Source organism: Zingiber officinale, chromosome 7B, assembly GCF_018446385.1.
Source record: "Zingiber officinale cultivar Zhangliang chromosome 7B, Zo_v1.1, whole genome shotgun sequence".
NCBI classification, from domain to species: Eukaryota; Viridiplantae; Streptophyta; class Magnoliopsida; order Zingiberales; family Zingiberaceae; genus Zingiber; species Zingiber officinale.
In genome coordinates this window covers 117,315,553-117,343,434 of record NC_055999.1, presented here as the reverse complement: position 1 = coordinate 117,343,434, position 27,882 = coordinate 117,315,553, and the positions used below count along the sequence as shown (strand labels likewise).

Genomic DNA, 27,882 nt, shown 5'->3' with positions numbered 1-27,882 from the left:
GGCGGGCTGCAAAGAAGGTTATGAGATACCTTCAAGGAACAAAGGATTACATGCTCATGTATAGACGGACTGAGAAATTGGAAGTCATTGGATACAGTGACGCAGACTTTGCTGGCTGTATTGATTTACGTAAATCAACATCTGGTTATGTGTTTATGTTAGCCGATGGGGTTGTGTCATGGAAAAGTGCCAAGCAGACCTTGATTGCTACTTCCACTATGGAGGCTGAGTTCGTCTCTTGTTTTGAAGCAACCTCGCATGGTGTATGGTTGAAGAGTTTCATATCTGGGCTTAGAGTTGTGGACTCTATTTCAAAGCCTCTGACATTATATTGTGATAATTCAGCTGCTGTATTTATGGCTAAGAACCATAGAAGTGGTAGTCGTAGTAAACATATCGACATTAAGTACTTAGCCATAAGAGAGCGTGTTAAAGAAAAGAAAGTGGTTATTGAACACATAAGCACTGAATTGATGATCGCGGATCCTCTGACTAAGGGCATGCCACCAAAGGGTTTCAGGGATCATGTAGCGCGTATGGGACTTAGTTCCATAATGTAATGTTTTTTGTTTCTTTAATGAAACTCTTATTTAGTTTGGATATTTTTCTCTTGAGTTGTATACATATTTATTGTTTGAAAAATATCATTATGTTTGGACCACAATAAACATTGGGTTTATTTTAATTTGGTTTGGGTTGATATTGAGAAGTGTAACATATTGTGATACATGGATGATAATACTCATATTTAGAGGAACTGTCGCCATGATCCATATGTTAATGTTGTTATACAGTGGATATACATAGACCAAGTGGGAGAATGTTGGTTAAATTTTGACTCCATTGGCCATGGAACAACCAATCGATTATTGGTCTATGTATTTGGAATGTGAAATGTGAAAACAGTTCCAAAAACTGAAACGGTTCCAAAAACCACTGTAACTATTTTCCCTTACTTCCAAAATTTCGATGATGGCAGAATATTGGAGCATGATATAAATTTGGTCTCTGGTTCCTACTCCTCTCGTGTCTTCTTCTTGAGACAAAGATACACCATCATTTCTGTGTGGAGAAAGGGCCGGAAGCATCAAATTTTGTTGCAGTCGTCTTCCTTGATCAAAAACGATGGTCGGAGGTATATGGTTTGCAAATTATGTAATGTTTACATGTTGATCTTTGACTGTTCAGAGTACATATACAACTTCAACAAGTTGTACATGCACAACTTCTACATGCTAAAATGAATGGTGCACATTCTATCTCCACATGCTAATCATTGAAAAATGATTTGATTTAATGCTCATTTTTTCTCTCTATTAATTGTTGACCCCCAGATCTACCGAAATATTATTGGTGCCCTACAATATGTCACAATTACACGACCTAACATTACTTTCGCAATTAATCATATCTGTCAATTTATGTATTTTCCCACTGAGTACCATCGAAGGTGTTAAGAGAATTCTTCATTATCTTAAAGGCACGATTTTACATGATTTTCTTTTATATCGTCAGTCCTCACTAAAGTTAAATGCCTATAGTGATGCAGATTGTGCTGGATCTCCTGAAGACGGACATTTGACTAGTGGATATGCAATATTTTTGGACAAAATCTTATTTCTTGGCTCTCAAAGAAGCAACCTACAGTCTCTCGCTCTAGCACTGAAGCTGAATACAAAGCTATCGCTAATGCGACTTCCGAAATTATTTGGCTACAATATCTTCTTTTGGAATTACATTTTTCTCCACTCGTTACACCCAAAATCTGGTGTGATACTATAGGAGCAACTTATCTTGCGGCAAATCTAGTCTTTCATGCTCGTACCACGCAAGTGGAGATTGATTTTTATTTTGTTCGCGAATGTGTGGTGACCAGATAACTTTTAGTTTCTTACGTCACAACAGAAGATCAAATAGCAGATAAATTCACCAAACTATTATCTAAACAACATTTTACCAAGTTAGCAATCAAACTCGACGTTCGGATACTCCCATTTAATTTGTCGGGGTAATGACAACAAAGAAAGAAGTTATGAAAAATAATCTCGAATTGATTTCAATTAATAGAGATTTATCATATTTGACATTGTAATTAGCAAAAGATAATATTTCTAAATTTATTATATTCACTACTATGATTATTATAATTGTATGTCATATTTAATTATATTTCTATTATTAATTAGACATTTTATATAAATAAATCTTTGGCTTCATCAATAAGGTCATCCAGAAATAATTTTTGTCAATATTACCATAAAATATAGTCTGTATTTTTGTTGTATTTTAACTTTAATTTACTTATTGTCAATACATCTAAATCAAATAGTTAGGATTGCTGATCTTTGACTGTTCAGAGTACATATACAACTTCAAACTCTTACATCCTCATTAAATCCTACCTTCAAATGCTCCATCAATGAGAGCTTATCACGCAAATATGTTATATTACCCAACAAGAGTATATTAATGATGATATAAAACAAAGGAATTTATTGGAGAGGAACCTTTAGAGGTTTGTGATTGTGCGGTACCTTTTAAGCTAAAAAATATATTATTTGTCTATACTCTATAGAGACTAGCTAGTGGTATCCCACCCCTTCAAGCCACCGACTCATTAGAATCAGGGTTGATGCAGGAGGGATTTTCTTGGATAACTTTTATTGTCTTTAGTAAATTATTCCTTTTTTTATTTTTTATATTTTAGATAGTTTTAGTAATTTTTAATTTTTTTTCATATTTTAGATTTTGATTCCGTTTAGAATTTATGGGGTTAAGTCGATCTGTTAATTTTTTTCCTTTCTATTAAGATTTTTCTTTATGATATGTCTTAGGATTTTAGCCTATTTAAATAATTATTTGGGGGTGTTAGTAAAAAAAATTTTAGTTTCATAATATTTTGTTGTTTATTTTCTTATTTCCTAATTTTTTTTTAATCAATAAATTTTAAAAGATTATTTTTGGGGTTCACAGTTGAACAACAAATTTAATACATCCTACAAGATAATCGTTATCTCATCGGACGTCAGAAGTGAATGAGAATATCTATGATGACAATAAAGAGAGATGACATCGACGATTATAATTCATTGAGTGGAGATCGACATGCTCCTGGGGCATGACGGAATGGTAAGAAGTAGGAAGGCTCTAAATGAAAGTTTGATTCCCACGCAAGGTACCTCATACGCTTGAAGTTCTCTAATCATTCGTGATGTTGGACTTGATGGATCGTAAAGACGCTAGAGGGGAGGGAGGGTGAATAACGTTCTTCATCTTTTCAAAAATCACCAGTTAAAATAAACGTAGCGGAAAAGAACAGAGGAAAAAAAATGAACACTAACACAGGTTTAGTTGGTTTCGAGCCTTAGACGACTTATATTCCAAGGTCTGGATTCACTGAATGCTTTCGTTGGACAATCATTATCATCACGAAGCAAATACAGAACTTAAGTACAATTGCAGGAATTAAATTATACCGACAATATAATTTTGAAAACTTGAGCGTAGATTGTCAATGCAACTTTTAGGTATCCTGGAGACCTTTTCAGAGCAATGAGCGAGTATGAAAGTTGTATCCTGGAGACCTTTTCAAAGCAACTTTAATTATTTTCTTTAATAATACGCTACAATTGAATCTCAAATTATAGATTTCTGATCTATCACTGAAAAATTTAACCATGACAGCCTACACTCGGGGGCAAATTAAGCATTGCACAATATCTTATACTAAATTGCATGCAATACAATTAGTATTAGTTCATTCATGTTACCATCTTAAGACTTTTTTATTTTTTAAAAAATTATATTCCCATTATTTTATTTAATCTTATTTTGATTGCCACAAAAATTTATTATAAAATGTATTGACTAAATGTACCTTTAATTTTCTTATAATTCACATTTTTACTGTTGGTACGCTTAGTTCTTCTATGAAAGCACATGGTACATGATTATTTTTAATTGTGAAATATTAAAAACTACTTTTTAAAAATCTGACGTCATATAAAATTAATTGAGATAGCATTATAATTCGCAACTCAAGATTTTATAACTGTAATTTATGCTCTTAATTGGGATTAGTTGTGGCGGCTATATTTATATTTTACCGTTTGCTTTTTAGATAACTTTTGTTACATTCTTATCTTTAACAAAAAGGCAAATTACCTTAAACACTTTTTAGTTTTCATTTCACCTTAAAACATTCCACTTCACTTTTGAAGTTTTTCAATTGATCTAATATTTTTTTCATTGTTATGCTACATGATTGCTAATATTCATTATTGCCCTAAAAATTGTACTTCATCTTATAGCTTATTTTAATATTTTTATTTTGAATTCGATGGCTAAAGTATTACTTTATCCATTATTTTCTAATCTCCCCTTTCTATGTTTTTAATTTAAAATTTTTCCATAATAATTTTTCTTTATTTTCATAATTTTCTAACCACATATTTTTTCCTTTCTACATTTTCAAACTCAACTTTGCTCATTATTATTATTTTTATTTCAATTTCAAATATAATAACGTGGAAACAATTTTATAGGTCTCTCGGAATGATCTAGTGATTAGCGTATACAGTATTATCAACTTAAGTTCTGAGGTTCAACCTCTTTTTTCTCAATATGATGAGTTTATTAGGAAGAAAGTTTTATTTTACCCTTATAGTTTTTCAGTTGATCATTTCAACTTCTAAATTTTGGTAAATTATATTTTACAACTATTTTTATAAAATTATTATTATTTACTAGTTCTATTAATTTAGTCACTTTAATTTCCTTTTAAAATTCTCATAAGTTTCTAAAATTTTAAAATATCCATAAAACTTCTTTTAGTTGTAATTATCAGTGCAAAATTTTATCTTAATTTTAAAATTTATCAATTTAAAGTTAAGTTGAAATACTAATCAATAAATCTATCAACAACTCTGAAAGATTGACACAATGTGCACGTAAATCATCATTATCTTAACCACACCTACTACAAATGATTCAACACTTGCATGAGTAGTTTTCATTCTCATTTTCATCTACTATTAGGAATTCAACATTATCATATTGCACATAGAATTATCATAATTTTCATAAAATAAAATAAGTGTATTTTTGTGTCATAGATTACACTAAAAGCACAATCACAGCATTGTTTCGTTGCAAAATATCACAAGAATATGGTTCTTGAAAGTTCCATGCTTACAATGAAAGCTCACAACTCTAATATGAAAACTAATTATTGTTACATTCATCACAAACTTTATTTTAAAAAAACTAACAGTTCACTATTCTATTCAATCTTATCTTGATTGTCACATGAACTATATCATAACTTTCATCGACTTTCTTAAAACAAGAGTACCTCCATTTTTTCTTAAATAGTAAAAAAACAAACACACTCCATAATCCGACAAAATATCCAAGTGTGCTACTGAAATAGGTTGATAGCACTAACGATAACATTGCATGCTCCTCGCTTGTCGCATTGGTGTTGTTTCCCTGAAAGCAACTCTTGTTTACTAAGTCTCCACAAAGATAAGGATTACCAATATAAATGGATACATCATCCAATGTTTGAAGTTGATTCCCAGAAGGAATGTTTCCAGATAGGTTGTTATAAGACAGATTCAAATGGCTCAAAGCATTTAGTTGTGATAAGCCTTGAGGAATAACCCCTGATAAATTATTGAAGGACAGATCCAAAGTTTCCAATGAACTCATTTTGCTGATGCTATCTGGTATCTTGTCTTTGAAGTAGTTTCTTGATAAATTCAAAGTGTGGAGTCCAACAAGATATCCTAATTCTTCGGGAATCTCGTATGTCAATTCATTGTTTGAAAGATCTATACTCTTCACAAGATAAAGAATAGATGAAAACGTAAGTTGGTCTCCTTTTGTGACTAAAGTAATGCTTTCACTTCCGCTACAAGTTTCGACTACTTCTAGTATTTCCATTGGTACATCAAAGGAAGGAAGTAGTTCAACTGATGACGAAATCATTGTGCTGAAATTTCCAAAAGAATGTGGTATTGCCCCTGATAACTTGTTATTTGCAAAGTCGATGATTTGAAGATCCCTCAAATACCCAAGTTGTGAATCAATATTGCCATTGAACATATTTGAGGACAATCGGAGAATACGCAACCGCTGCCAACTTTGCCCAATCCACGAAGGTATATTTCCAGAGAATTTGTTGTCACCGAAATCAACAATCAATAACCGACTGCAATTTTGTAGTGATGATGGAAGATGCCCTTTTAAATTGTTGTTATTCAAGTGCAGGAACTCAAGCTTCATCAAGTTGCCAAGAGAACTTGGAATTTCTCCAAAGACCATATTGTTTCCCAAATTAATATATCGAATAAATGAGCCCTTCTGCCAACACCGGGGAATTTCTCCAAATATTTGGTTGTTTGATAAGTTGAGGTGTCGAAATGTATGAAAATTACAAATATTAGAAGGTATGCTTCCATTAATATGATTATGTGAGAGAATCAAATGTTGTAATTTTGGTGTGAATAACGTTGGTGGTAACGACCCTGAAAATGCATTATCAGATAGATCTAGCAACATTATGTTGGGTGGCAAATGAGGAATTGGGCCTTCTAGTAAATTCGAACCAAAATTTAAATAATATAATTCGGTCAAGCTTGCTAGGGATATTGGCAATGTTCCGCTAATTTTATTATGAGAGAGATCTAAAAATTTAATGATGGAAAAAGAGTTCCAAAACCATTCAGGTAAGTTGCCCTCGATACTTGTATTGTACAAGTGAATAGCGCTGATAGACTGTTGTGAACGAAGCCATGTAGGAAATCTGGGACCTAACTTACAGGGACCGAGGCTAATTAACTCTAATTGAAAGAGAGGGGTCCAATCGTGGTCTATTACTATGGTAAGGAAGGGGTTTTCAGACAAGAGCAAAGCCTTTAGTTTGGTTAGGTTGGAAAGGTGAAACTCAGTAATATCACCCTCAAAGGAATTAATAGAGAGGTCAAGGTACTCTAAGTCGACTAGTTTCCCAATATCATGTGGTATTAATCCAGAAAGTAAATTAGATTTAAGAGATAATCTATTTAAAGTAGTTAAATTCCCTAATTCACTGGGTATTGGACCACTTAGTGAACAATTATTAAGGTGCAGTGTTGATAAGCTTGATAGATTCATAATCCCCATTGGTAAAGAGTTTCCAAGTAAATTATGGTTCAGGTCGAGGAATTTTAGATGCTTCAATGTCCATAACGTATCAGGTAGGGGACCAGAGAGCAAATTCAGAGAAAGATCAAAATGTGTGAGGCTAATTAAGTTGCCAATTTCAATAGGCAACATTCCTCCAATTTCACACTCTGAAAGTTGAAGAGACGAGAGGCTGGTGAGATTCCAGAACCAGTTAGGAAAAGAAGAGTTGAAGTTGTTGAAACCAAGATTAAGATCCACAAGAGAAGTACTGAGGTTGAGATGGAAACTGAGAGAAAGAGGGATATTATTAATTTTACAATCAAATAAATATAAATGTTGTAGGGAAGGTAGCATGTTGACTGATGATATCCAATTGTGGGAGGCAGCGCTGAGATCCAAATAGGACATGTCCAGATAAATCAAAGAAGAAAGGCCGGAGAGCCAGTCTAGGCTCTGGCTAACTATAGGAAAATAATATGACTTGAGATCGAGATAACGAAGATCAGTTAAGTTTCCGAGATGAAGGGGAATGTTTCCACTGAAGTTGGACTCAGAAAGATCAAGATAGCTGAGTTTGTGAAGAGAACCAACGAGAGGTGGAATTTGGGTGGCCTCAAAGTCATTGAAACTGAGATTTAAGCTTTGCAAATGAGTCAAAGACAATAATGAAGGATGCAGCAGCTCACCCCTCAAACTGTACTCCCACCAATTGCGTTGGCCACCAATCGGATTTTGAAGGTTGAGCTCGGCCACTCGTACGCTGCCCGTTCTGTTGTAGCAGACTACGCCAGTCCATGCGCAGCAGTCGTCTCCTTGGGCCTCCTGCCACGAAGACAAGCGGGCGGAAGGATCTTCGATGGCGGCTTTGTAAAGCAAGAGAGCATCTTTCTCCCTCGGCAAGCATCCCTCTCTGCTCACTCTCCCTTCTACTCCAGCTACCTCCACAAGAAAGAAGGCCATCATGATGAGCCAACAAAGCATGACAAGATCAGCTGGAAGCTGATAGTAGCAGCGGTAGTACTGGGGATGGTGCAGTGGCCATCGCTCACGGAAACAGAGTGTGCTTCTTCTCCAGGCCGTTGCCATACTACTCTTAAATTTAATTGGTGGATTCTTATTAATTTTGCAGGAGACCAATGGCCATGGCAATGGCTATTTATCTTGAAGAATGAAGAGTAGTCCATTTCCCTCCGCCATTATTGCAACAGTCACTTGTCGTGCTCTCTTTGGTGGTCTATAGATCGATCGATCGTTTTCATGTGTGAAAATTGCAGGCTTTTTCCCGCCGACATTAACACGTGGCGTGTAAGGTGATGGTGGAAAGAGTGACAAATTAAATTAAATATACAACAATCGAATTTCCTACTATTCTATTTTTTAGATGACAAGTAGAATAAAATAGTTTTCTTTTCTATAAAGACGAAAAAAAATAATTGTCTGCTGTATCAAGTTTAAATAAATTTACAACCTGATAAAATAAATTAAATAGTTAGAGAAATAACTGATGTACTGATCATTTTATACTGTGAAGTATGAATATAGTTATGCTATTTTGATTTCATACAATTGTTGAATTACGAGAATGAGATTAAAGATGACTTGTGTGGGAGTTGAATTTCTTGTATAGACGTGTAGAAATGTAAATGAGTCAAGTTGAACTAAGATGAACTTATCTATATTCAAACTTGTTTATTTATTTATCGAGTTGCTTGTTCAGTTTGTTTACTAAAAATATTTATCAAGCTCAAGCTTTTTTTAAAGCTCAAGCTTTTTGTAAAGCTAAAGAAGGATAAGCTTTTTGTAAAGCCCAAGAAGCTCAAGCTTTTTGTAAAGCTCAACTAACCACGTTGTCCTCATAAATTAGATTACCTATTTATCTGATATATGAAATTTATATTATTTGTAATTTATTATGAATAATTTTAAATCATAAAATTTATAAACAATATATTTTAGTTATATTAAAAAAAAATATAATTAAATTTTATTAGAGAGGTAGACAAACTAAGCCGAGTTAAGTTTTATATTGTTCAAACTTATTTAATAAGATATTCGTGCTAAGTTAACTCAAACTTAAAATGAATTAAGTTATTGAAAGAATTGTTCAAGTTTGATTTTTTTTTTTTTTACTTCAGCTTGGTAAAGCTCAAGTTTAATTTGAGATTAGTTTATTTAAATATTATCAATAGCTCTCAATTTAAGTTCATGTGATTACTTTAAACTTTTACATTTATAAATTTATTTAGTTAGTTAATGATTATGTCTGAAAGTAATGGAGATGACGCGCTAGATAGATAGTGGCGTTGTGGACCGAGAGTAGACTTTGAACTAGAGAAAAAGGGGTCCCTTCTTCCTCCTGCACACACTCAAGAGAACAGACAAAACGTTAGCGGTAACCTTTGGATTTTGAAGGTTGAGCTCGACCACTCGTACTCTGCCTGTTCTGTTGTGGCAGACCACGCCAGTCCAAGCGCAGCAATCTACTTGGGCATGCCAAGAAGACAAGCGGGCAGAAGGATCTTGGATAGCGGCTTTGTAATGCAAGAGGGCATCTTTCTCCCTTGGCAAGCATCCCTCGCGACCATCACGCGCACTCCGCCGAGCAGGAGTTGCACGACAGAGGAGGAGGAAGGAAAATGGAGAGCCTTTACTTTGCTTATTGTATGTGTCCTCTGCCTATGATCGGATCCTCTGCCTATGCTTGCACTGTGTTGACATAGCGGGCTGGGCGAGCGGGCAGACAGACCGAGCGGCAGACAGGCTGGTCGAAGCAGATAGGTCGGGTTGTCAGAGAGGTTGACCTGGTCGAGTAGACAGGCCGAGCGAAGTCGGGCTGTCAGAGAGACTGGCCGACCGGACGAGTTGACAGGCCGGGCGAAGATCCCGAGTAGGCAGAGAAGTCTGTCGATCGAACAAAGAGACCGACCGGGCGAGCTGACCGAGGCCTGCGAGTCGCAGTTTCCTTGAAACAGAATCGCCCACCTCCGGCTGTGCTTCGAGGCTTACAAGGGTCGTCTATTTCCCAGGATACAACGGCCGACCGTGAATCCGACCAAGCACTGGTGGTCACGGCGAGCTGAGTGGTACCCGAATGCTACCACGGGCACTCCGCCGAGCAGGAGCTGCACGACAGAGAAGGAGGAAGAAAAATGGAGAGCCTTTGCTTTACTTGTTGTGTGTGTCCTCTGCTTATGATCGGAGCCTCCTTATATAGGAGCTCGAATCAATGGTCAGAGTTAATGATCTTAATGGTCTTTATTAGCCGAGCAGTGAAACGGCTACTCGGCCGGTTTAATTTTGCATTAATCTCGAATTTAATACATCAGTTTCACAGCAACAAAAGATCTACGTGGCAAAATGTTAGTTGTTCCACTTGGGCAAATTTTGCCCCGACCGATCCGACATTCGTGTGCGCAAGTCGTGCTCGTATACGACTCAACTTGGTTCAGTGCAATCCGGGCCCTGGATTTGCACCCCCCCTGCGCACCCACACGTGAGAGAGAGAGCCTCTCCCCATGCATTTGTTCACATCCTCAATGTATGTGAATCAATATAAACCAACAAAAATGCCTTGAAACTTCCAATGTGGGACTAAAGTCTCATTCACAATGGAGCCTCTTTCCTCTTCCATTTCTTCTCATTCACTTATATTTAACAATCCCCCACATGAATGGAGATAGGATAAGTGATAGCATTCAGCAGTTGAGTCAAGTATAGGATAGGTAGGTTTTACCCTTTGAACCTTTCCTTGTGAAGATTTAGTTGCTTACCGGCTGATAGTAGACATGATGCCCTTGAACTATACTGCTGTCTGTGTAAGCAGTGACAAATCACACCCAAGACTCTTCCTGATACAACTCAGTTCTCATGAATGTGTTCGTTCTTGTCCATGAACACGCTTGGTTTTGTGAGAAGCTCTAAAAATTGTATCTCCAATTCTTTTCAAAGCGGTCCCACTTCTTTCTCACATAGGTGATCCCTCAAGAGTTATCATCTACTCTTTTTTTTATCATTAAAAGTCCATCGGCTTACCCTGGTCTAGTCATTGTTCCATTGAGCTATCCCTCACAATGTGTCTAGTCAGTATAGATTAGTTGTCCCTTTTGAACTTAGTTCTTAAGATCTCTTGTCAGCATAGGTTGGGTGTCCTCTGCATTGATCGCTGACAACGACATTAAACCCATTCCTCATGATGAGCTTACAACTAACTCTCGATTTAACCCTTTAGTTACTGGATCCGCTAGGTTATCTTTTGACTTCACATAGTCAACAGTGATAACTCCAGTTGAGAGTAGTTGTCTAATGGTATTATGTCTACGACGTATATGTCTAGACTTACCATTATACAGATGGCTCTGTGCCCGACTGATTACTGATTGGCTATTACAATGTATGCAAATCGCCCACACAGGTTTCAGTCATTGTGGAATATCTTCTAAGAATTGTCGTAGTCATTCAGCTTCTTCACCACATTTGTCAAGAGCTATAAACTCATATTCCATCGTGGATCTGGTTATTATGGTTTACTTAGAAGATTTCCAAGAAATCGCTGCACCTGCTAGAGTGAAGACATATTCACTTGTAGACTTAGAGTCTTTTATATCAAATATCCAACTTGCATCGTTGTATCTTTTGATCACAGCAGGATATCTCGTATAGTGCAGTCCGTACATCAGACTTCCAATCACTCGAGAGTACTCTATCTGCGAGATACTTTCACCTTGATTTTTCGATAGATATTGACTCGTATCTATAGGCGTTTGTGCCAATGCAGTATCACCCTTGGTGAATTTCTCAAAAATCGTGTCCGCGTAATGAGACTGACTAAGAACAAGTCCTTCTGTCATTCTAATAATTTTGATTCCTAGAATCACATCAGCTAGGTTCATGTCTTTCATGACAAATCTTGAGTTCAACATATTTTTAGTGGATTTGATTATCTTATTATTACTCCCAATGATAAGTATGTCATCTATATATAGGCACAAGATGACATAGTCATTCTCTGTGGCTTTTATGTAGACATATTTATCACATTTATTAATCTTGAATCCATATTCCTTCATGGCATTGTCAAATTTTTTATGACACTGCTTTGGTGCTTGTTTCAAGTCATATAATGATTTCACCAATCTACAGACCTTATTTTTCTGTCCTGGCATAGAAAACCTCTCAAGTTGGTCCATGTAGATTTCCTCTTCTAAATCCTCATTTAGAAATGCTATCTTTCCATCCATTTGATGTATTTTGAGATTCCATAGAACGACAATAGCTATGAATACTCTAATAGAAGTTGTTCTCGACACCGGAGAGTATGTATCGAAGTAATCAAGGCATTCTCATTGTCGGTATCCTTTAATTACCAATCTGGCCTTGTATTTATCGATGGTGCCATCTGATTTCATTTTCTTCTTGAACATCCACTTGCAACCTAGTGGTTTACTTCACGGAGGAAGATCCACGAGTTCCCAAGTGTGATTTTGCATGATAGATTCTATCTCAGATGTAATTTCCTCTCTCCAGTGAGGTCCATCAGATGAGCTTACTGCTTCTGAGTAACTCTGGGACTCACTTTCCAGCATGAAAATGATAACATCCAATCTGTAGGATTTTTCTTCCCGAGCTCTTGTACTCCGTCTAAGCTCAACCTCAACTGGTTCATTATCATCTTCTTCGCCTTGTATTTCATATGCCCATTTTGAGGAGCTAGCATCCTCTCAGGTCTTATAGGGAAACACATGCTCGAATAACGAGGCATTTCTCGATTCAATGATCGAGTTCTTGTGTATCTCCAGTATGTGTGACTCATACACACAAAATCGATAAGTACTATTGTTATGTGCATATCCAATAAATATGCAATCAACAGTCTTTGGTCCAATCTTAATCCTTTTCGGATCAGGCACCAACACTTTGGCAAGACACCCCCACATTCGTAAATATTTGTAGGAGGGTTGTCTTCCATTCCACAACTCATAAGGGCTCTTATCTATTTTCTTCTGGGGCACTTTATTTAAAAGGTAATTAGCTGTTAACATAGCTTTCCCTCACATGGACTATGACAATCCAGAGCTCAATAGAAGAGCATTCATCATCTCCTTTAGAGTTCGATTCTTTCGCTCAGCAACTCCATTTTACTGAGGAGTATAAGGAGTTGTTGTTTCGTGTCTGATCCCATGTTCAGCACACAACTCAGCAAACGGTGACACATATTCACCGCCTCAGTCACATCGAACCACCTTAATCTCTCTATTAAGCTGGTTTTCAATCTCATTTTTATAGAGAGCAAATTTTTCTATAGCTTCATCCTTACTTTTGAGAAGATACACATAACAATATTTTGTTTTATCATCTACAAAAGTGATGAAGTATTTATTCCCATCACGTGTTGGTGTACCTTTAAGGTCGCACACGTCGATGTGGATTAGGTCAAGTGGTTCGTTACTTCTTTCAATATGTTGAAAGGATGACCTTGTCATTTTTGCTTCAACACAAATCTCACACTTGTGTTTTGGGTCAAGGTGGAATATAGGTATGCTTTGCATGTTTATTAATCTACGCAACACATCATAATTAACATGTCCTAGTCTACCATGACACAAACACGAAGACTCAAACATATAAATGGAAGAGTTTTCATTTTTATTTATCATGGGCCTAAAGGTTATTACATTGAGCTTGAATAGCCCATCAGATACATAGCCTCTTCCTACAAACATTCCATTCTTGGACAATACAACTCTGTCCGACTCAAAAACAATGTGAAAGTCATGCTTGCTCAAAAGTGATCTGGACACTAAATTCTTTTGAATCTCTGGAACATACAACACATTGTTCAGAGTGAGGTCCTTGCCCGAGGTCATCTTCAGCACCACCTTTCCTTGGCCTATAATGTTCGAGGTTGCTGAGTTCCCCAAGAACAGTTTGTCTCCAGCGACTTCTTCAAAATTGTGGAGCAGCTCCTTGTTGCAGCACACATGTCTGGTGGCTCCAGTATTGATCCACCATTACTGCGGGTTTGAACCGATCAGGTTCAACTCAGAGACCACAGCGCAGAGGTCGTCCATTTCTGGTCTCTCGTTCAGGTTGGCCTTTTGCTTCTTCTTCGGCTTTCTGCACTCCGAAGATTTGTGACCCACTTTGTCACAGTTGAAGCACTTCCCAAAGAACTTCTTCTTGCTGATGCCTCCTCTAGGTCCCATCTTGGAAGATTTAGGGTTCTTTCATTTCGAGCTTTGACCGTGCTTGACCACGTTGGCTTTCACAGTACCCTGAGAGAATAGTTTTTTCTCTGAGTTCTTGTTGTCTTCTTCGATGCAAAGTTGAACAATGAGTTCTTCCACATTTATCTCCTTCCACTTGTGCTTCAGGTAGTTCTTGAAGGCCTTCTGGCTGGGAGGTAACTTCTCAATAATAGCTTCCACCTGGAAGGTTTCAAACAGAATCATCCCTTCTGAGTGGATCTCGTGCAAGATCACCTGAAGCTCCTGGACTTGACTGATCACCATCTTGGAGTCAACCATCTTGTAGTCCAGAAATTGACCCACAATGAACTTCTTTGCCCCTGCATCCTCCGTCTTGTATTTCTTGTCCAAGGACTTCCATAGCTCCTTAGTCATTCTCTTCATGCTATACACAATGTACAGCGAGTCGGCAAGGAAATTAAGCATCTAGTTTCGGCAAAGGAACTCAAAATGAGTCCATGCCTCCACTGTACTAATGGTCTGCGCATCAGCATCCTTAGCACGCTTGGGAGGGTCCTCGGACAAGAGCCGAGCCAGATTGAGCGTGGTTAGGTAGAAGAGCATCTTTTGCTGCCACCTCTTGAAGTTCAGTCCACTGAACTTCTCTGGCTTTTCCTCGTGGTTGATTGACATAGTTCCAACCAGGGCGAAGGGGGCCTGGACGTGTTGAGTCTGTTGCACCTCAACATTTCGTTCTGTGGATATCTCAACAGAAGTGAATTTGTTTCAAGATTGTTGGAGTACAATATGTTGCTGGAGATTTTTGGGGACTTGGCTGAATTTAAAATTTCACAGAATTTAAATTCAACTTATAATAGAGATGACCTGAGCGGAAAATCTCAGGCTGCCAGCAGAGGCTGGTTTCTGTCAAGTGATGAAGGCAGACTGCACTGTGTTGACAGAGCGGGCTGGCAGGGCGGGCAGATAGACCGGGCGACAGACAGGCCGGTCGAAGCAAACAGGTCGGGTTGTCAAAGAGATCGGCTGGGTCGAGCAGATAGGCCGAGTGAAGTAGACAGGTCCGGATGTCAGAGAGATTGGCTGACCGGGCGAGCTAACAGGCCAAGTGAAGATCCCGAGCGGACAGAGAAGTCTGTCGGTCGGACAAAGAGACCGACCGGGCAAGCTGACTAATGGCTGTGAGTCGTAGTTTCCTTGAAACAGATTCGCTCACCTCCGGCTGTGCTTCGAGGCTTACAAGGGTCGTCTGTTTCCCAGGATACAACAGCCGACCGTGAATCCGACCAAGCACTGGTGGTCATGGCGAGCTGAGTGGTACCCGAATGCTACCACGGGCACTCCGCCGAGCAAGAGCTGGACGACAGAGGAGGAGGAAGAAAAATGGAGAGTCTTTGCTTTGCTTGCTGTGTGTGTCCTCTGCCTATGATCGGAGCCTCCTTATATAGGAGCTCGGATTAATGGCCAGAGTTAATGATCTTAATGATCATTATTAGCCAAGCAGTGAAACGACTACTCGGCCAGTTTAATTCTGTATTAATATCGAATTTGATGCATCCATTTCACAGCAGCAAAAGATCTACGTGGTAAAATGTTGGTTGTTCCACTTAGGCAAATTTTGCCCCGATCGGCCCGGCATTCATGTGCGCAGGTCGCGCTCGCACACGAGTCAACTTGGTTCAGTGCAATCCGGGCTCGGGATTTGCCCCCCTGCGTACCCACGCATGACGCGTGAGAGAGAGCCTCTCCCCATGCATTTGTTCACATCCTCAATATATGTGAATCAATATAAACCAACAAAAATACATTGAAACTTTCAATGTAGGATTAAAGTCTCATTCACAATGGAGCCTCTTTCTTCTCCATTCACTTATATTTAACAGGTGTCGGCCGAGCAAAGAGGCCGAGCAGGCTAGTGGATAGGTTGATCGAGCGGGAGAAGAGGTCGACCAGGCAGACGAGGAGACCGACCGGGCAAGCAGACTTAGAGGACGAGCAAGCTGACTGAGCATCCGAGCAAGTGACCAGCTGAGCTCTGACGCTGAGCTGGACCAGCAGTACCAGAGCGAGCAGCGGACCAAAGTCTGCGATTGATGCAGTTTCCTTGAAACAGATTCGTCCCACCTCCGACAGTGCTTGGAGGTTTACACAAGTCATCTATTTCTCAGGATACAACGGTCAATCATGATTCTATCAAGCACTGGTAGTCACGATGAACTGAGTGGTACCTGAACTATTACGGGCACTCCGAAGGAGGTAGCTAAAATAACATTAATCAAAACTCCTTTTATGTCAACTTAAATAATTGTTTGTATAAATTTTAGACTTTAAGACTAAAAAAATGAAAGAAATCCTAATATATTGATCGTAATTTTTATCTTATAAAGAAGGAGAAGAAAGTCTTTCTAAAAAAAGAAATTATAAAAAAACACTTACATAGATAAGCTGTAATCCACCACCCCCACATACACACACATACTTTTATGTCTGCATCAATTAGCAAGGAGTATAACATAAACATATATGACCCATTTGTTTTTATAAGAAATTAAACAAACATGTTGAGTACGTAGAAACATAGAAATTACATTTGTGTTTCTGATAAGCATTTAAACTAGCTTATTTATGGTACAAACATAGCGTTTTTTTAATAAACAATTTTCGTTATTTATTTATAAATAAGGAATTGTATATGTAAGGAGAAATTAAGGCACTGGAGGACGCATATTAAGTTTAAAGGTCGTGCTTAAAACATTTTAACATTTATTGATGTCTAGTTCGGCTTTACCACTTTTTAAGAGTACAAAGATAAGAAACAATCTTATCTTGACTTAATAATAGATAGAGATTGTGGTTAAAATAAGAAAGTGTATTTTTAGTGAAACTTATAGAGAACTTATGCTGTGGGAAAAAAAAAAAGAAGAAGCAAAAGAAGAAGGAAGAGGAAGAGATAAGAGAAAAAGAAAAAGGTGGAAAAAGAAGGGATTGAAAATGAAAAAAAAATAATAGAATAAGTTAACCTTTTAAAAGATTTTCGCAAACTTTTTAAATTATTGAAATATCCTAAAGCCTTATTTACCTATCATTACTTTTAGGGTTTACCATTATGTTTTTTATTTTTTCAAAAAGTCTTGTTTTACCTTTAAAATTTTTCCACAACACATGCATCTATAACCATATCTACATCACTTATACTAAATTAGTTATCACGCACACACATTATATTATATGTATAATATAATATATGAATACACATAAATTAAAACTATATACCTATAAATTAGACTGATTAAGGATGAGTCAGACGTATGTAATAGTGCAATTTAAGAGTAACACTTAGAACCCCAATTGTAAAGTACTATAACAAACTTTCCCTCATAAAAAATTATTTTAATATCATATTTAATCTTAGCTAAAAAGTTAAGAAAGACATGTTTTTTAACGTCGTCTACTCAAAGTATTTATAGAAGCTTCTCCACATGCGGTGTTGACAGTCCTAAGATGTGAGACTAAAGAGGACCATAACAATGTATATTTTTTATATAAAATAATTAGAAAAAATTACTAATAAGTCTTAAAATTATTTTCAATGTAAAATAAAAAGAAAGATATTAATATAATTTAATTTTGATCTTCACCACAAATTAATTGATAAAGTGTCTAGATTTTTAATAAAACAGTAAAATGATATAAAATGAAAATAGCATAAGTGCATTCTCTATATCATAATTTACATTGACACCGCAACTATCATTCGTAAAATATTGCAACTATATGCTTACAATGAAATTGTAAGGTCACACTTCTAACATGAAAAATTACTAGCTATTACAAAATTGATCATTGACTTTTTCATAAAAACCTAATCATCCACTATATTATTCATTCCTTTCTTAATTGCCATATTATCTTAAAGTAAGAATACCTTCATGCTTTTTCTTGAATATAGTAGAAATACAAACACACTCTACAAACCACTAAAAAAAAAACTAGAATTAACGATTAAATTAGTGATGACATTTAATTATCGTCGCTAATAAGAGATGGAAACATATAATCCATCTCTAATTAGCGATGACAATTTATTTTCATAGCTAATTTGCGATGATTATTAAGTTACATCTCTAATTAGAAATGAATATTATGTTAGGACCAAAAGTAGCTAGAAGGGGGGGGGGGGGTGAATAGCTCGTCGCGTGCTCGGTGTGCTTCGGCGTTGCTTGTTTCTTCAAAGATAGCAGCGAAAAATACAGAAACAAAAACAAACAACGCTAACAAAGTTGGTTTACTTGGTATCCACCTCACAAGAGGTGACTAGTCCAAGGATCCACACCTACGCACACACCCTCCACTAATAAAACTCTCCTTTATGGTAACTACCAAAGGCGGAGAAGCCCTACAAGATTCAATACAAGAAGAGAGGGAAAGGATACAAGAAATACAAGCTTACAATGAGTACAAACCCTAACCCTAACTTCTCTTCTTGGCTTTGATCCGCCTCTTGACTTGGAGAACTTCCAAGATCCTTCAAAAACTGGCGATCTGAGCTTTGTGAGTGTTGTGGAGGAGCTGGCGAGAGATCTGGAGTGAGTCGGTGAAGTTATTTCCGAAGGAATCGTGCGCCTGCGGCCTTTATCGACGGCAACGGTCGGATCCCGATCGATTCGAATGTTCCCAATCGATCGGGGAGACTTTGGATCGATCCATGGATCGATCCAGAGCGTCTCTGTGCTCTGGGAAAAACGCCTGGATCGATCCACGGATCGATCCAGCGCTTATCGCGCGAAGCAGCAGCGTCCCAATCGATCGGCTGATCGATTGGGACCTCTGGATCGATCCACTGATCGATCCAGAGGCTCTCTGTTTGCTGGGAAAGGTCTGGATCGATCCACTGATCGATCCAGAGCCTGGATCGATCCACTGATCGATCCAGCACTTGGTTTTTGCCCAAAACCAAGTCCCAAACCTCCCAAACCAACATCCGGTCAACCTTTACCTGTTGGTACATCATGCCTAGCATCTGGTCACTCCCTTGACCTGCCAGGACTCCCCACCAAGTGTCCGGTCAATCCCTTTGACCCACTTGGACTTTTCTCTATGCCAAGTATCCGGTCAATCCCTTTGACCTACTTGGACTTTTCTTTCATGCCAAGTATCCAGTCAATCCTTTGACCTACTTGGACTTCCCAACACCAGATGTCCGATCATCCTTGATCCATCTGGATTTCCCTTGCCTGGCTTCACTCACCAGGACTTTCACCTAGTTTCACTCACTAGGGTTTTCCATCTGCCTAGCTTCACTCACTAGGACTTTCACCTGGCTTCACTCACCAGGATTTCCATCTGCCTAGCTTCACTCACTAGGACTTTCACCTGGCTTCACTCACCAGGATTTCCTTTTGCCTAACATCCCAGTCAGGACTTCCCAGTCAAGTATCTGGTCAACCTTGACCTACTTGACTCTTCTTCAATCAGTATCTTATTGTCAAACATCTAAACCCAAACCAAGACTCAGCTTGGTTAACCAGGTCAACCTTGACCTAAGGGATATTGCACCAACAATCTCCCCATTTTTGATGTTTGACAATACCACAATAACACTTACAATCCCACATGTAAGTTAGGCTAGTCCCATAGCCTCCTTCTTCATGCCACTAGGTAATGAACCCATAAGTTAAGCTCTTCATTCTCCCCCTAAGAGGGCAAACTCCCTCTAGGTAATGAAAGCCTAACTTACTCCCTTTTCTTGAGTCCTTTCATTCTCCCCCTATTGGCACACATCAACCCATCGTTGGACACACATCATACTATGCTCCAATTTTGGGCACACTTCAACAATTCCATTTGTTGAAGACTCTCCCCTTGAAGAGTTGCTCATCGTGATCACAACTTCACTCATTGTGATCAACACGATAATGAAGGTCCCATACCCGTCATTATCCCTTAACTTCTCCCTCAATGTTGACAAATACCCAACCTTCCACTTGAGTTTCCACTTGAAATAATGAGGATATCCACTCCCCATTTCAAGTTCAAATGCTCAACCTTGAGCAATTTTACAACAGAAGGTTAACCACCTTCCAAGGTTCATGAAAAATAATTTTCATGTCTTTAAAGAGTCCCTCCCCCTAAAGACATGGTGGTAACTTCTGTCATTGCACCAACAATGACTTGGAATCCCTAAATCTTTAGGAAACCCAATTGTAGAAGTTTTGAGGTTCAAATATTCAAAATTTGAAACAAACCTCAACCTAAACTTTAACTTAGCCTTCCTTAACCAATCCATCCTTGTTTTCACATGAAAACACCCTTTTTATGTATACAAATATATTTTAGGGGTTTGGAATGGTTACCTAGACTAAAATAGGTTCAAAGATGCTGAAATCAGGCCTTCCCAGCCAAAATCAGCAACTTGGATCGATTGGAGTTGGGTTCCAATCGATTGAACCTTGTTGAATCGATCCACTGATCGATTCAGACTCCCTGGATCGATCCACTGATCGATCCAGCGAGCTTCTGCTCGCGGGAGAAATGCCTTCTGAATCGATCCACGGATCGATTCAGGCACTCCAATCGATCCATGGATCGATCGGAGCTCTGATAGTTGCTGAAATTCCATTTCAGTCAACTTCAGAAACCCCTAGAAAATTCTACAAAAATCCAAAAATTATGAAAATTTGTGTAGACATTATTTAGGGCATTTACTATCAAGGAAAAATAGTTTTCTATGAAAATACTTCATATTTTCAAAGATTGACACAAACTTGAAAACTTGCAAAAACTTTATTGTTTTCTTCAAGTTTGTGTCTAACTATTCAATGGTGATTACTATCAAAAGATAGCCTTCACCAAGGTTTTCCAAAATCATTTTGAAAACATTTTCAAAACCAATATCCCATCATGTTCCTTGGGCATAATGCACATGACTTGTACATTAGCTTTCCCAATGATGGGAAAACACATAACTATGTGTTTTGATGAATTTAAAACTCAAAAGAATGCACTAAATCAACATCTTGAGTTTTGTTCATCATCCTAACATCTCACTTGTATCTAATGTGCACTAAAACACATACAAGTCACCTTATAGGTCTTTGTGAGATGTTAATTTTGGTTTTGCCCTATTCTAGGGATCATGTATATCTATCTAGGCATTTTAGAGATGTTAGACATCCACCTAGGATGTCACTTGTTAATAAGTATTGTTAAATGTCATTTGTCCTTAATTAAAAGGAATTAAACTAATGCATGATAATGTTATGACATACATCAAAATAAAATAACTTTCAAAAGAAAGATTCCTATAATTACATGATGTATGAATGTCATGACATGGTATTTTTGTATTTTTCATAATAAGTCATGAATGCAAAAATAGACATGATGTCATGGCATATGATGGGCAAGCAATCATGGCAAGATTTAGCATAAATAAAATATACCTAGATTAACTATCTAAGTATCCTTAAAACCTTAGCTAAACTTATAACTTAAACCTAGATTGCCCTAAAGTGCTTCAAGGAAATGCCAAAGCCTTAATTGACATTTCTAATTCCCTTGATTAATTTATGCCAAATGAAACTAACTATGTCCTCAATTGTTGGCATATTCCATTTTTCCTCAAGAGTAGCACTATAAATCAAGGTCCGGATTTCCTTAAATTTCCAAGAGAATACCAAAATCCCAACTTGGTATTTCTCAAGGTTATCCCAATTTGTGCCAATTTAAGATAAAATCAATTTTTCCACAATTTGGCACATGTTACTCTTTACAAAGAGTAAACAATAATTCCATTCCATTTTCAAAGGTTAACAAAAACCTTGAAAATGTTCCTTGAGTGTCAATTTCCTCAAAGTTGGGTTAACTACCCTCCTAATCGGAGTTAACACTCTCTAACCCATCTATGGGGTAGAGAAGATGCTCCTAGGAACCCAACACCTATTGGTGCTCCTTGGATGCTCTAGGTATTCACTAGGGATAACTTCCCTAGATACCTTCCTAGTGACCTTGTTTGGCTTCTTAGAAGCCTTGGTCACTTTTTCTAGGTCAACTCTAGGGATAGCCTCCCTTGTGACATTGTTAGTGACTTTCTTAGACTTCTTAGAAGTCTTAGTCACTTTGGTTGCAAAAATACTCTTAGGGATGACTTCCCTAGTATTCTTGGCTTGACCACTAGACCTAGGGTTTGTTCCATAACTATATGGAACCTTATGATAACTAGGCACATCCTTCTTAGCTTTTGGTTTGTATCCCAAACCTTTATGGCCATTGGATGGCTTTGATTTTCCTAACCCTAAGTTATGCTCATTTTGCCCTAATAGGATATTTTCCATCCTTTTTAGGGTCTTTTCCATTTTATCAAGTCTTGACCTCAAGACTTGATTTTCTCTCACTAAGTCCTTAGTATTTGATCCATGAGCATTTTTGTTTCTAGGCTTGTATCTTAAATCCTTAGAGTTATCGCCTAGGTTTTTACCTACATTCCTAGCCTTAGGGATAGTAGTTTTGGCATGTAGGGCCACATGCTTTTCCTTAAAGCCCTCATGTTTTCTATTCTTATGGTAAATTGCATTAAAATGATAAAAATTAGAACTATCATGTTTTTTACCATAATGTAAAGGGGTAGGCTCAATGAAAGTTACCTTTCTTTTTACCTTGGAGGCTCCCCCTTGAGATGAGCTTCCTCCTTGAGCCTTGACCGTCTTCTTCCCCTTAAGGCATTGACTCCGGTAATGCCCCTTTTGATGGCAAGAGAAGCATATGATATGCTCCTTGCTCTTCTTCGTTCCGGGGACGGTCTCCTTGGGCTTCACCTTGCCCTTTTGTGCCACTTGGCCCTTTTTCTTGGCCAATTTAGGGCACTTGCTCTTGTAGTGCCCATGTTCCCTACACTCAAAGCATATAATATGATTTTTATTATTAATTGAAATATTTATACCTTTGCTTGTAGGGGTGGCATCTTTTCCTTTGATTCCGGAGGTAGAAGCTTCCTCTTGATCGGACCTTGATTCTCCTCCATTTGATTTTTCTTGACTTGTGGAGCTAGAATCTTCTTCCTCCTCTTCGTCTCTTGACCCGGATGTAGAAGCTTCTCCTTCTTCTTGATCCGGCGTCACCAAGAATTGCTCCCCCTCAATCCTAGAGGTGGAGGCTTCATCATCTTGAATATGAAACAAGGAGTATGCTCCCTCCTTGTTCCCTTCGTTGCATTCCCTTGAGGATGAAGCTTCTTGGATTTCCTCTTCTTCGGAGGTTGAGCATCTCTCAACCTCGGAGTCCTCCTCTTGGTCTTGCTCCAAAGAGTCACCCTCTCTGGATACTTCTTGCTCTTGTACAGTGGAGGGGATCTCTTCATGAAGCTTGGCCAATTTGCTCCAAAGCTCCTTGGCATCTTCGAATTCTCCAACTTGAGCCAAGATGTGGCTAGGCAATAAGTTGACCAAAAGCTTGGTCACTTTGTCATTTGCCTCGCCCCTTTGATTTTGCTCCGAGCTCCATCTGCTTTTCTTTAGAAGCTTGCCCTTGGAGTTCGTTGGAGCTTTGAAGCCTTCCATTAGAGCAAACCATTGCTCTATCTCCATCATAAGAAAATTTTCGATTCTTGATTTCCAAGAATCGAAACTCGTGGAAGTGTATGGTGGAGCCACCCTTGTGTCAAATCCAAGTCCATCTTGGAATTGCATCTTGAAGTTGAGCTTGATGAAGTCTTGAACTTGAAGAATTTGCTCCAACTTCTTCACCCTCTAGCTTTTCTTGATATGCTTGACCCTTCCGGCGATGATTCCGGTGAAGAGCGGTCTCGCTCTGATACCACTTGTTAGGACCAAAAGTAGCTAGAGGGGGGGGGGGGGGTGAATAGCTCGTCGCGTGCTCGGTGTGCTTCGGCGTTGCTTGTTTCTTCAAAGATAGCAGCGGAAAATACAGAAACAAAAACAAACAACGCTAACAAAGTTGGTTTACTTGGTATCCACCTCACAAGAGGTGACTAGTCCAAGGATCCACACCTACGCACACACCCTCCACTAATAAAACTCTCCTTTATGGTAACTACCAAAGGCGGAGAAGCCCTACAAGACTCAATACAAGAAGAGAGGGAAAGGATACAAGAAATACAAGCTTACAAGCTTACAATGAGTACAAACCCTAACCCTAGCTTCTCTTCTTGGCTTTGATCCGCCTCTTGACTTGGAGAACTTCCAAGATCCTTCAAGAACTGGCGATCTGAGCTTTGTGAGTGTTGTGGAGGAGCTGGCGAGAGATCTAGAGTGAGTCGGTGAAGTTATTTCCGAAGGAATCGTGCGCCTGCGGCCTTTATCGACGCCAACGGTCGGATCCCGATCGATTCGAATGTTCCCAATCGATCGGGGAGACTTTGGATCGATCCACGGATCGATCCAGAGCGTCTCTGTGCTCTGGGAAAAACGCCTGGATCGATCCACGGATCGATCCAGCGCTTATCGCGCGAAGCAGCAACGTCCCAATCGATCGGCTGATCGATTGGGACCTCTGGATCGATCCACTGATCGATCCAGAGGCTCTGTGTTCGCTGGGAAAGGTCTGGATCGATCCACTGATCGATCCAGCACTTGGTTTTTGCCCAAAACCAAGTCCCAAACCTCCCAAACCAACATCCGGTCAACCTTGACCTGTTGGTACATCATGCCTAGCATCTGGTCACTCCCTTGACCTGCCAGGACTCCCCACCAAGTGTCCGGTCAATCCCTTTGACCCACTTGGACTTTTCTCTGTGCCAAGTATCCGGTCAATCCCTTTGACCTACTTGGACTTTTCTTTCATGCCAAGTATCCAGTCAATCCTTTGACCTACTTGGACTTCCCAACACCAGATGTCCGATCATCCTTGATCCATCTGGATTTCCCTTACCTGGCTTCACTCACCAGGACTTTCACCTAGTTTCACTCACTAGGGTTTTCCATCTGCCTAGCTTCACTCACTAGGACTTTCACCTGACTTCACTCACCAGGATTTTCTTCTGCCTAGCTTCACTCACTAGGACTTTCACCTGGCTTCACTCACCAGGATTTCCATCTGCCTAGCTTCACTCACTAGGACTTTCACCTGGCTTCACTCACCAGGATTTCCATCTGCCTAGCTTCACTCACTAGGACTTTCACCTGACTTCACTCACCAGGATTTCCATCTGCCTAGCTTCACTCACTAGGACTTTCACCTGGCTTCACTCACCATGATTTCCATCTGCCTAGCTTCACTCACTAGGACTTTCACCTGACTTCACTCACCAGGATTTCCATCTGCCTAGCTTCACTCACTAGGACTTTCACCTGGCTTCACTCACCAGGATTTCCTTCTGCCTAACATCCCAGTCAGGACTTCCCAGTCAAGTATCTGGTCAACCTTGACCTACTTGACTCTTCTTCAATCAGTATCTTATTGTCAAACATCTAAACCCAAACCAAGACTCAGCTTGGTTAACCAGGTCAACCTTGACCTGAGGGATATTGCACCAACATATTAAATTCCATCTCTCATTAGAGATGGAAATATATATTTTCTGTCTCTAATTAGAAATGGTTTATATATTCCCTCGCTAAATTGGAGACGAAAATGATATACATAGGGAAAAAATCTCAGGAAAATGCTCAGGGATAGACATATAAATTTATGTGTCTAAGTATTTTCTAAGATTTTTTTCCTGTGCATATCATTAATATATCATACCATCGTTTATTTGTAATTGGGGATATATTTCCACTGCTTAGATATAGCGATGGAATATTAATTACATCTGTAAGTAGCGACGGAATGTTATTTCCGTCGCTAATTAAAGACGGAATATTAAATTCCATCGCTAAATCTAAAATCAAATTAGGGTTCCCAAAAATAGACATTTCTCCTTCGGCCATCTCCTCTTCGTTCTCCAGCATTCTCTAGCGATCTTCTCTTCGACATGCACGTGTTCTCCCCTCCGACAGCTAGGTAATGCTCTCTCCTCTCCGGCTACCTCTTCCATCCCATCTCCGACTACTCACACCCCCTTGGCCATGATCTTGGTCGGACATGGACAAGCTGGTCGTGGTCCCTTGGTCATGAGCTTAATTGGTAGGCCGCAACCAAGCTGCTAGCGGCCCCTTGACTGCGAGCTTGGTTGGTCGTGACCAAGTTGCCCGCGGTCCCCAGGCCATGAGCTTGGCCAACTGTGGTCATGCTGGCCATAGTCCCTTGGTCGTGAGCTTCGCCAATCGCATCTAAGCTACCCACGACCCCCTGGCCGCAAGCTTGGCTAGTCGCGGCTAAGTTTCCTGCGACCCCTTGGCCGCAAGCTTGGCCGGTAGCGGCCATGCTCCCCCCAACCCCTTGCAATTGGTCGTAAGATTAGCTGGTCGTGGACAAGTTGCCCGTTGCCCGTTGCCCGTTGCCCGTTGCCCGTTGCCCCTTGGTCAGTGAGTGATGCTTCCTGTTGGAACAATCTAGGTGTCATATGTTTTGATGTTTGGACAAAAGTTTAAGTTAGATTTATTGTTGTATTTGATATACACTGTGAGTTTACAGGATACAGGTACAACAATGAAAATTCATGTGTGATCTTGGCAAAGGAGAAAAGTCCAAGGATGAGTCTTAATAGTGTAAGTCCAATTATGTAGTTTTGACAACGTAAATCCAAGTGTGACTTGACAATGGATAAAATCTCAGAGATGAGAAGCCTCTTGGCAAAGGAAGACTCCACAACAAGGATAAAGCTGAAGGAAGCTCCAGAAGGCAACACATGAAGGATAGGGAGACATCCGAGGGATGCGAGGTTGATGGAGGAGGCTAGAAGGCTAAGTCTAAGTTGGTCGAGCGAGGACAAGTGGAGTGATTGTACTCAAGGCAAAATCCTATGTTTTTAGGATTTACTGTAGCAGTACTGCAGCGACACTGTTGCAGTGCTGTAGCAGTCGGCTGATTACTGTAGCAGTCAACTGGTACACTATAACAGTCGACTGGTACACTGTAGCAATCGATTGATAGCCGACCGTTGGGTAACGGTCGACTTCACTTAAATGACCAGTCGATTAGTGCATACACCAGTCGACTGGTGTAGAAAAACAGCTTAGTGTTTTCCTCTCGAGCTCTATTTAATAAAGCTCGGGGTGCTTGGGCATGGTTGACGAAATGAAGATGGTTAACCCCTATTAGTAGTCTTCTAAAGCCTCCAAGTTCTTCTTGTGATCTAAGAGTGTTTGATCAAGGTTGTGGTGAAGTTTCTCCATCGAGAAGGAGGTTTGAGCTAGCCGGAGATTTCTGGGGAATCATCCACCGACGGATCGGGATTGTCCACCTTACGGATAGCCGTGGAGTAGGAGCTTTATCTCCAAATCATGTAAATCAACGTGTTAGAGGTTTGGTTATCTTGTTTATTGCCTCTAGGTTTTAGCTTTCATACTTGTTAGTTTTATTTGTATTTCCGCTGTACACCAACAAGCGTAGGAAACGACGTTGGGTGAGCCGCTATTCACCCCCCCTAGCGGTGTTAAGGTCCCAACAATTG

The 27,882-nt window shown here is 39.2% G+C and overlaps 1 protein-coding gene across 1 annotated transcript; it reads right to left on the bottom strand.

Annotated features, from left to right (window-relative positions):
- Positions 1 to 5,115: 5,115 nt before the first annotated feature.
- LOC122007124 (receptor-like protein EIX2) lies at positions 5,116 to 8,375 on the bottom strand. The gene has a single exon (XM_042562903.1). It carries the CDS (start codon positions 8,254 to 8,256, stop codon positions 5,266 to 5,268), a length of 2,991 nt encoding a protein of 996 aa, XP_042418837.1. The 5' UTR covers positions 8,257 to 8,375; the 3' UTR covers positions 5,116 to 5,265.
- Positions 8,376 to 27,882: the final 19,507 nt, after the last annotated feature.